General features: G+C 31.3%; 1 protein-coding gene across 3 annotated transcripts in view; it reads right to left on the bottom strand.

Annotated features, from left to right (window-relative positions):
- Positions 1-7,937: 7,937 nt before the first annotated feature.
- The window catches only part of LOC127788711 (histone acetyltransferase TAP1), a 32,197-nt gene continuing 29,880 nt past the window's right edge, over positions 7,938-10,254 (bottom strand). The window contains exons 7-8 of one of the 3 annotated variants that reach the window (XM_052317299.1): positions 8,855-8,964; positions 7,938-8,283 (exon numbers count right to left, since the gene is read on the bottom strand). In XM_052317299.1, the coding sequence (XP_052173259.1) occupies positions 8,169-8,283; positions 8,855-8,964 (225 nt within the window). In that variant the 3' untranslated portion in view covers positions 7,938-8,168. Of the gene's footprint in view, positions 8,284-8,854; positions 8,965-9,466; positions 10,057-10,254 lie in introns of those variants that run through there. The other 2 variants (XM_052317300.1, XM_052317301.1) reach the window with 2 other exon arrangements.

The following is a 10,254-nucleotide window of genomic DNA, read 5'->3' as shown; positions in this document are numbered from 1 at the left end:
TGTTAAGTTTTAAATCTTTTCAAATGGATAATCGACTATATGGTTCATTCTGTTGACTATGCCTGAAAATAGTCGACTATGCATAAAGATAATCGACTATACTGATTTGATCTGTCGACTATTTAAGGCTTCTGTCGACTATTTTTGGATCTGTCGACTATCATGTAAGGATAGTCGACTATGGCTTTTCATTTGTCGACTATTTTTGTTCATAAAATTCAAATTTCTCTTCATATTTTTGTATCTGTCGACTATATCTTTGTGTTTGTCAACTATGGAAAATTTGTGTTAGAAGAAGTCGACTATGTTTTTTTGTCTATCGACTATGTCTTGTTTTACTTGTAAAAATAGTCAACTATACATTTTCTTCTGTCGACTATATCTTTTACAGAAAGCTTCCAACGACTAGTTTTTCAATCCCAACGGTCACAAACGGCTACATTTCTCTTCAATCTCTTGGGAAGCTTATAAATACAAGTCATGGATGATCAAGAGAAGACTAATGGATGAAAAGGAAATGAGTTGAGCTTACATCGTATACACATTTGTATTTATATTGTCTGTGCTTTAATTTTCTCTCTTCAAGACTTTGATTTTAACTTGTATTATTTCATTCAAGCATTGTATCATTTTTTAGAGACATTGTAACTAAGAGATTCATCTTTTAGATCCTCTCCAATTGTACATTTCTTGTATTTCCTAGCTTGTGTAGCTAGAGGGCCTACTTGGTTTAAATAGGAGGTTGTATTTCCTAGCTTGTATAGCTAGAGGGCTTACTTGTGTAAGTATAAGGTTTTAGTGAATTGGTTCAAAATCCTTAGTAGAAGCTAAGGTGGTGGATTAGGCTTGGTTTAAGTCGAACCACTATAAATCCTTTGTGTCATTTATTCTTGTTGCTTTACATTTGTCATTTCATATGTTCTATGTTTTAAATCACTAAAACCTCAATTGGGTCAAAAAATTTTCAAGTTTAAAATAATTTTTAATTATACCAATTCACCTCTCTCTTGGTGTGTGCCATAGCACCTCCCGTTCTAACAGTTGCTAGACTTCGGACATTTCTTAACTTTCGTCTAGAACTCGAACTCGTCCATTGATGAATCCTAGTTTATGTTTCGCTCCTAGAGCTATTCTCATTACTCTAAACCATGATCTGTAATTCTTGCCATTTAGAGGAAAATAAATGAGTAGAATATTTGGAAGATCAGCACTGTGCAATTGCATTGCATCTCCGACAACCAAATTGGTACTTCTGTTGTTGACTGTCATTCATCGTAACAATAGTATGCATGACTTGACAACAAGAAGAAAGAGAAACGAAGATGGAGAATTGTCTGTGTACAAGAAAATCAACTCACAAGGAGAAACGGAATTAAGATATCAGACATGGCTCGTAGCTTAAAGAAGAATATTTCGACATAGAAGAAGGATAGGTCCAATCTTATTATTAATAATGAGAAGGAACATAAAACATAAAACTATAACAACTAAATAACAAAGAATTAACAAAAATAACAAAGCAACTAACTCCTAACCAACAAGGCAGTTGATTAGGTAATCTTTGATTAGGTAATCTTAAACACATTACAACACTTGTGAGAGAGGAACCTCCTTGCCTAAGAAAAGATCTTGAGAAGGAACAAAGATGTTTATGCAAGACTAAAACAGAGTTAGAAGGCACACAGGCCTTGCTTTGGATGCTATGACACCACATGCCACCACACTTGTTGCCTTGCGACCCCTTCTGAAAAGGTACGGCCTTATCCATTTTTTAGATTAATATATAAATATTTTATTTTAAATTAATAAAAATTCCCACTCTTATAAAACATAACTAGTGATCACTACTTCCCAAAAATTAAGTTGATGAAAGACTTTAGCCTTGCCAATGAAATAAAAATATAAACATCCAAATATTATTTTAATATTTTAAAATTTTCAAAACCACTATAAAATCAAACCGTGAGAAAGAGACAGAAAGAGACCGAATATATTAATCTCTTTATCTTCTTATTATAAAGTTCAAGGATGGCTACATCGTTGTGATCCAATTGAAAAGAGACCAATAAACAATTAAATTTCAATTCATCCGCCATGTGAATAGAAGAAATGAATTGAGATATAAAATTTAAGGATATCTTATTATATTAAAATTATTAACATTTATAAAATAACAATAAAAAAATAATTAGAATTTTAAAATTAACAAGGTTTTTATTATTTTCCAAATATAAAAAATATTTATATTTTCTTTCATCAAACTTCAAATCCACGCTCTTTAAAGTATAGAATATAGCGTTCATCCGTGGTCAAAATAGAAAATTAAATATTGATCTATTTGATTTGACTAAATCCTAAGTGAAATTGTGGCCGGAAAATATCGTACGGATGGGCTGTCAATTTTGACATTTTAGATTATATTTATATTAATGAATTATGTTTTCACATTAACATGACGTGGAATTTAATACATTATTGTGAGAATGTTATTTTAAGTATTAAAATTAAATGTATAAGTAACATTTTCGTTTTGACCCGCTTTGTTCTACATATACCGTACACAAATGTTTTATTGTTCATGTCATTTAAAAAAAATTATTTATAATTTAAAAATATTTCTAAAACTTCTTCTAATCTATTTTTTTTTTTGTCGAAATGTGTCGTCTTTAAGATATTTTATTTTTTGTAATTTAAAAAATATCTTAAGATCATACTTTTTATACTCGAGACACTTCGTGTAAAGAGATTTTTAAATCGAAAAAAAGATATTTGAATAAAATAAATCATGAGAAAGTGCAATACACTTTTTTTTTTTGTTTCTAATTATAAATAAATTATCATTTTTATGATATCCTATGACTCATGAGGTGTTGTTTCCGCATTTCGAAATATTTTTTGTATCAAAATACTAAGAAATACAATATATATATATATATATTTGAGTCATTTTTATAATTTCAAAAATATTTTGAGACCATCTTGTAATATTAGAAAAAATATTAAAAATTCATTTTTGTTCACGAATAAATTCAAGATAGAAAGAATTCCATCTCCAACCAAGTCATGTTTGATTTTTTAAAAAAAATTATTATTGGTATTATATTTGATTATTTTTTAAAATTTATTATTTATTTTTAAATAGTAAATCATGATTCATGATGATAAAACTTATTTTTATATCTGTTTGAATGTATTATAGAATTTATGTTTACTTTTAAATTAAATAACTATTTTTATAATTTTTTATATTAAAAATTTTATTTACAAAAGACCCCTATATATATATATTTTGAAACATTATCATTTTATCGTTTCGATTTCGTATCTTATCCGGTTTCCATTTTCGATACCGTGCAATCTAGACTATCTCTTTTCTTATCTAAAATATATTTTAATAATAAAAAAACATGTTTTAATAGGTGGCTAATTAGCCACCACTCTTCCCATATTCTTTGAGTCAGTCGCACTTGATTAGGAACCACTTGATGTGAAAATAATGTGAACTAACCCCATACTGATGGCGACCAAAAAGATGCTATGGAGAGAAGAAAAGGTAGGTATCTCTTTGTTTTTTATTTTTTATATATAAAAAAATGTCTACACTTAGACAAATGATAAGATTTGAATCCATAATTTCGTGCATATCATGAAAAGTAAATTTATGATATGAACTACCTCTCAAGCATCAAAGTCAAATGTTTGGATAAAGTTAATTCATCTTGTTATGTCCTCCAAGAGTAGATAATTTAGTTATGAAGTAGACTCAAATAATATAATTGGGTCAAGCACATGGGCCGAAACTAGAAGATTCGAGACTAAAAAGGCCAAAAGCCCAAATAGAAGTCGAAAGAAGTCAAGGTCCAAGCCATGACTGAGTGAAGCGCACTCTACTTGATCATTCATGACCTTACCCACTCGAAAGCCCAATAAATTCATCTTTGAAGAAGACTTTGCCAAGCAATAAGTATTCGAAGCAAACACAAGGGAATAGAAAGACTAAAAGGATGACAAGGCCGAGTAAAAAGCTCTTCACTCGCCATGACTGAGTAGAGTGCACTCTACCCGATCATGCTTATCAAAATTCAGCCACCCCTATTCTCTAAGTCTGACCATACAATCTGCCACCCTTAGAACCCACAAGAATATTCCAAACTTCCACGTGATATGTTTGTCCTAAAAATCTGGGGCAACTGCCACGTGTCCCCTCCTCTCCCTTCTCTATAAATAGGGGAGCCATTTCCTATCTTAAGTAAGTTCACTTTAATCATAAACTTCATTCATGCGCTAAAACACTTGAAGACTGACTTAGGAATTAAAGGGTTTGTGCGGGAATACCTATCCGCACCCATAACTGGTTATTTTTCTCAGTAAGGTACCTAATCAACAAGGCATCCGATCATTAAGAGGACACCTGATCATTAGGGCACTCGATCAGCAAGAAGACACCTGAGCATTAGGACACTTGGTCATCAAGACATCTAAGATCCTTTGCATTCAGATTTATAATTTTCCTGATCATCAATATCCAGATTTATAAGTCTTCTGATCATCTCCATCCAAGTAGGCCTCGGGATCACTTGTATTCGGACTTGAAACTCTCAAAATTATTTTAAGTTGAGACTATACTATAAATTAATTGTTGTATTAAGTAACAACACATCTTATTGTTTGTCATTTGAACTAGGAAATCTCAAATAATTTGCCAAGTACATTATCTAGGGTATTTGGATTTTGGTCTAAATTTACTATTGGATTTGAATATTGTAAAATAGAAAAGTATGAAATATAAGCATTCCCGATTCCAAATTTCAAATGACATTATTGGAAACTTTTGTGTTCAAATGTATTTTAATGTAAATTTAGTGGGTTAATACTTAAAGTTGTACGGATGTGGACTATATGATTAGTTTGAGAATATAAATGTGTCCACGTTAGAGATCGAGAAACTTGCCAGCCTTCTATATATAATAGAGATTGATTTATATATCTGTATTATTAATTTTCTAAATTATATGAATATAGATTGACATATATTTTATAAAATTAATTAATTATCTACACACTAATCTAACAAAAATTAAAATTTTTATTTGTTTAGTTTATTGGTTACAATTACTCTCGCCCTATGTTTGAATTAAACATTCTCAGGAATATTAAGTATTCTTTTATAAAAATTTTAAATTTCTATATTTGATTTATATGCAACATTCTTGAAAATTTATATTCTTTTTTCAAAATTACCCTTATTTAATTTTTTTTATTTAAAAATAATAAATTCCTTCTATTATATAAAATATTAGGACCCACATATTTAGAAGATAAAAAAGAAATGTCATTTTTTTTATACATTATGTATATATAGCGTATGTGTATATATATAACATATAATATGTTTGTATGAGATTATAAAAAGGTAAGGAGTGTTTTAATCTTTTTTTTTTCTTAAAAATATTTACAAATCTATGAGAAACTTGGATTCCCAACACCCATGAAAATCTTTTCATGAAAAAATTACTTAAAAATTATTTTCAAGAATCCTATTTCCTAGAATTCTTTTTATAAAAAAATTGTACTAAATATAAGAATATAAATTTTCAACTTAACATTTTCAAAAATCTTAAAATTTCTCTTATACCAAGCGCCCCCTAAAATATTTATAAAATTATAGAAATGGCCTAAAAAACGTTTATACCTGTTTTCAAAATTTTTAAAACGAAAAAAATCTCGAAAATGTTGAAACAACATCTTCGACCTATTTACATGCATCATTGATGAGCATGTTAAAGTTCACATTTCTAATGATGAGAATCTTGTCACCGATGTCTTGAATGGTGGAAAACAAATAATTTGAAGTTCCATATCTCGTGTAAGATCTCATTACCACAATTGTATTAAAAACTGACTTTTAGTGCTAATGGTTGAGTTATAGATCATTACCATTTAAATTTAGGAACAAACACAGTTTAAATGTTGCTATGTTATCAGGATTGATTTAGAGCTTTTTATGGCATCAAAATGAAAAGAAAAGTAAATATTATTTATTATTAAGTTGATATTGATAAAAATCATTAATTTTAATATTTTTATTTATAGGATAAAGACATCACTGAAATTTTTAGAGACTTTAGACAAAAAGTTAGTATTTTGATTGATGGTTAATATTTGTGGTTTGAAATATATAATTGTGATTAATATTGCAATTTAAAATTGTAAATTGATATTTGTAGCAATTATTTTATGTTGTATTTTATAGATAAGTAATTGATTTCCATATTTATTTTTATTACAATAATTGGTGATTGATGTTATATTTATTATAATTTGAAGTTATTATTTGTTGATTATAATTAATTATCAAAAATACAAAAAATACTTGATACTTGTTACCAAGCTGATCTCATGACAAACTTCTTACAAGCTCAAGCTTGAGCCTAGCTCATGTCAAATAAGCTCAAGCTCAAACAAGTTTTTAAACTTAAGTTGAGCTCGAGCTCGAACCCAAGCCCAATTATTTTCTATCAAAGTCAAATTTGAGGTCAACAAATTTCCATTGCACCCCCATTTATAATAAACTTTTTGATACTTAAAACTTTTGAAATGATTTTTTAATTTTATAAATTTATCAAACACTTTTATTAATCTTTGGAAAATCTATATACTATTTTTGCAAAATTTTTCTTTATTAAAATTTAAACCTTAAAAGTAAATTTCTATTAGGTTAAAAAATGTTCCAAGTATGTTTCCAAAATGCTTACAAAAATTTAATAAAAAAAAGTATATTTTAACAAACCTCAAATGTGTTTCTATAATTATTCTTAATACTTACAAATATATTTTACGAAAGTAGCATTCTTGAATTCATAAGAAAATAAAACTTTTAAAAAAGTAAAAAAAAAAAAACTTTTAATGCCCTTCGTGTGAAGACTAAAAAACACAATGTGAGAATTCAATTAAAGTTAACCTTGAGAAAATAGAAAATACCATAAAAATATGACTAAATCGAAAGCGATATTGTTGTGGAAGATATTATGTATGCTACAACATTAAACTATGACTTTGATTGTAATAGTTTTAATTTGTCAAAATGGCTACAAAGGTAGGTTCTTAACAAAATATCTACGGAATGAACCAAAGTCAAAAAAACTCTCCCGCCCCTGATGAGACCACCAGCTGGTCCAGGAATCACTGAACCAATGGAGAGGAAGAAGAGAAACTTCTGGGTACCCATACCCGAGAGAGATTCTACACTTACAAGTCTTTGCTTACAATAATTGTATAATAAATAATATTATGAGTCATGATTAATCAATGTCATTAATTATGAACACTTCTTCATTAGAGAGGTTAATGATATTATGTGTCCTTATGATGATGTCATTATCTTCTCTACTTAATATCTCATTCAATAAAAATACAACACATCAATCGTGATTCATAACATTATTCTTGTATAATACATTTATGAAAACTAATTTGTGAGTGCAATTTTGTTCACCCCCTTTAACAGGGGTGAACATAACCCCAGTCCTTTGGGGGTCAAATTGAACAGAGAGGGGGACAGCCAAACAGTCCTTTGGGGGTCAAATTGATCCGCTGTCCCCCTTTGTTAAATTTGACCTCCAAAGTATTGGGGGTCATGTTCACCCCTGATAAAGGGGGTGAACAAAATTGCACTCCTACTTTGTTGCCCGCGTGATACTGACGAGGCAACAGATTCTTGGGAGTGGGATCCACCCATAATTGGAGCCCACACCCCCCAATGATCTGTTGCCACATCAGCAGCATTAGGCAAGAGATCAAGGCTCATACACCTATTGTAGGCACCTTCTGCATTGTACAAAATATTACTATCCATACGCATCACAGAATTCCTCAAACGAAGAAGAACGAACGATAAAAAAGTAAAATCAAATACAAAATTGAAAACACAAAAAGAATTACTAAACAGTACGTGAGTTTTTATTTATTTTTCTTTTTTTCTTGAATGCAGGGGCCACCTTGGACTAGGAGTCCGCCCCATTTTAAAAGCATGATATCATAAATATCATCCAACAGCCAGTTTTAATTGCATAAGTTACGAACTCCATGCTGAATTTCAAACATACAGCATGGAGCACTTGTAATCTTGCAATATTGTCATTAACTGAGCTTTGCTAACATCGAGTGAACTAATACTTGAGGCGTTGGGGGTGGTGCAAAGCAACTAATATCTTGGGTACCAAAACATACCTTTGATGCCTTCTGGGTCGGCTTGGAAACCTAAGTTCCGATAAAATTCCACCACTGCAACCATAATGTAACAGAACAGAGTCAAAATCAGAGCTTAAAGAATCAAAACCATTAAGAAAGGGGGCAAAAAGACAAAATTGTCCCCTTCTCTCCTCTCCTCTTTCCTCTCGCCTCCCACGGCCGCCGCCTCGCCGCTGCCTCGCCTCGCCGACCATCGTTGCATCTTGAAGATGCAGCGATGGTCGATGAGGCGAGGCGAGGCAATGGCAGCGAGGTGACGACGACATGGCAGCGAGACGCGGCGGTAAGGCAAAGCAGCGGTGAGGCAGCCATGGGAGGGGAGGCAAGAGAGCAAGGCAGTGGCCCACGTAGCAAATTTGCAAAGTGGGCGGGGGCAATTTCGTCATTTTGCCCCCACTTGATAACCGCATATGTAGGCCTGTCTGGCCCGATAGAACGACTTAAGATTCAGGTGTTACTTGTCAGTGAAAGAAGTTGAAACTTCTAGATATAGTCAATATATGAGCTCGTAGTCTCTCGATCTACAGAATAATTCGTGCTTCCAGATTAAAAATACAGGTTGCTTATTTTGATCACATCAAGATTTCAACATTAAAGGACAAACCTTGACTGTCTGCAAAGAGAGTAATATTGCCAATGTCCCGTTGCAAAAGAGCCCTTATAAGCTTTTCGACAAGAGCCTTTCCGAGACCTTGGCCCTGCATTGATAGAGGTCTTGCATATGATTTGGTAGTTTGCATCAATTCAAAAGGAATTTCAATATTCAGTTATAGTTTATCAAATAGATAAATAAACAAGAATAAGAAAGAAAAGGAACTTAACCATCAGTGAAGACCATGCACAAGTAGTTCAGTTCAAAATGCAACTCTATCCTAATGTATTTGTTGTAAAATAATGAATATTTCAAAAGATTTTTATCGAAAAATTAATTAATCATTTATTTAATTCATAAATTATAATCCCATTATCCAAACCAAATACATGTTGGATAATGATAAATTCCACCTCCATTTTCTGTTTTGACTACTTCAAAACATTTCAAATTGATATTTAAATTGTTAGCTGAGATGATTTCCAAAGTAAATTATCTTCTCAATTAATCAAATTCAAAATTCAAACTATATCTAATTAAGTCTCACGTGGCTAGATTATTCTCATTGTATCCCAATATCATTGAAACAGATACAATAACTTAACCAGAAGCATAGAATGCCAACATTGGATCCCTCTGAGGCAGTTATAAATTTTAGAAGGCAAAAGATACAATATTGGCATTCTGTGGAGATTATAACAAAGAAAAGGCCGCTTAAAGGGAAGAATATAATAACTTAACCAGTAACAATGGAAATTTGATCTACATAATTTTTGGTTTATTTTATTTTTGATTTTGGCGTTTGGTTTAGTAGATTTGCCTGGATAACTGTAACTTGAAGTATTATCTTTTTACTTGAACTTTAGCATATGAATAGGCATTAGCAATGTAATCAAGAGATAGTTGATTTTGGAATAAAGATTTGACGATTCTCCCTCTGGGATCTCCCTCTCTCTCTACTTCTTCTTTCTTTTCCGCAGATTTCTCCTCCCGCCTCTCTAATTTTCTTCTTTCTTCTCCAATTTTCTGCTATCAAGTTTCTACCCCTGATCAATTTTGGCATCAGAATCCCAACTTGAATCCATTCTTGTAATCCACTGCAAATCACAACTGTTCTACACTTTTCAGCAACCATACTCACAGCCATCAACAGCAACTAACTCGAGAAATTACAGCAACCAGCAGCAGTCCATCAGTTTCTACCATACAGCAACCTGCACCCCATCAGTTTTCAACATTATAGCAACCAGCTTCCATCAGTTCCCAACATTACATCAGCAACAATCCAACAACATTCACATGGCCTCATAAACAAAAAGAAAAACAACTTCCATGCAGAACCCATTAGGGTGTCACAGAGAGCAAAAGCCATCTTTGTGACATAACCAAAGGGTAGGATAGTCCAAAATTTT

Source organism: Diospyros lotus, chromosome 13 (assembly GCF_014633365.1).
Source record: "Diospyros lotus cultivar Yz01 chromosome 13, ASM1463336v1, whole genome shotgun sequence".
Taxonomy (NCBI): Eukaryota; Viridiplantae; Streptophyta; class Magnoliopsida; order Ericales; family Ebenaceae; genus Diospyros; species Diospyros lotus.
This window is presented reverse-complemented; position numbering and strand designations above follow the sequence as displayed.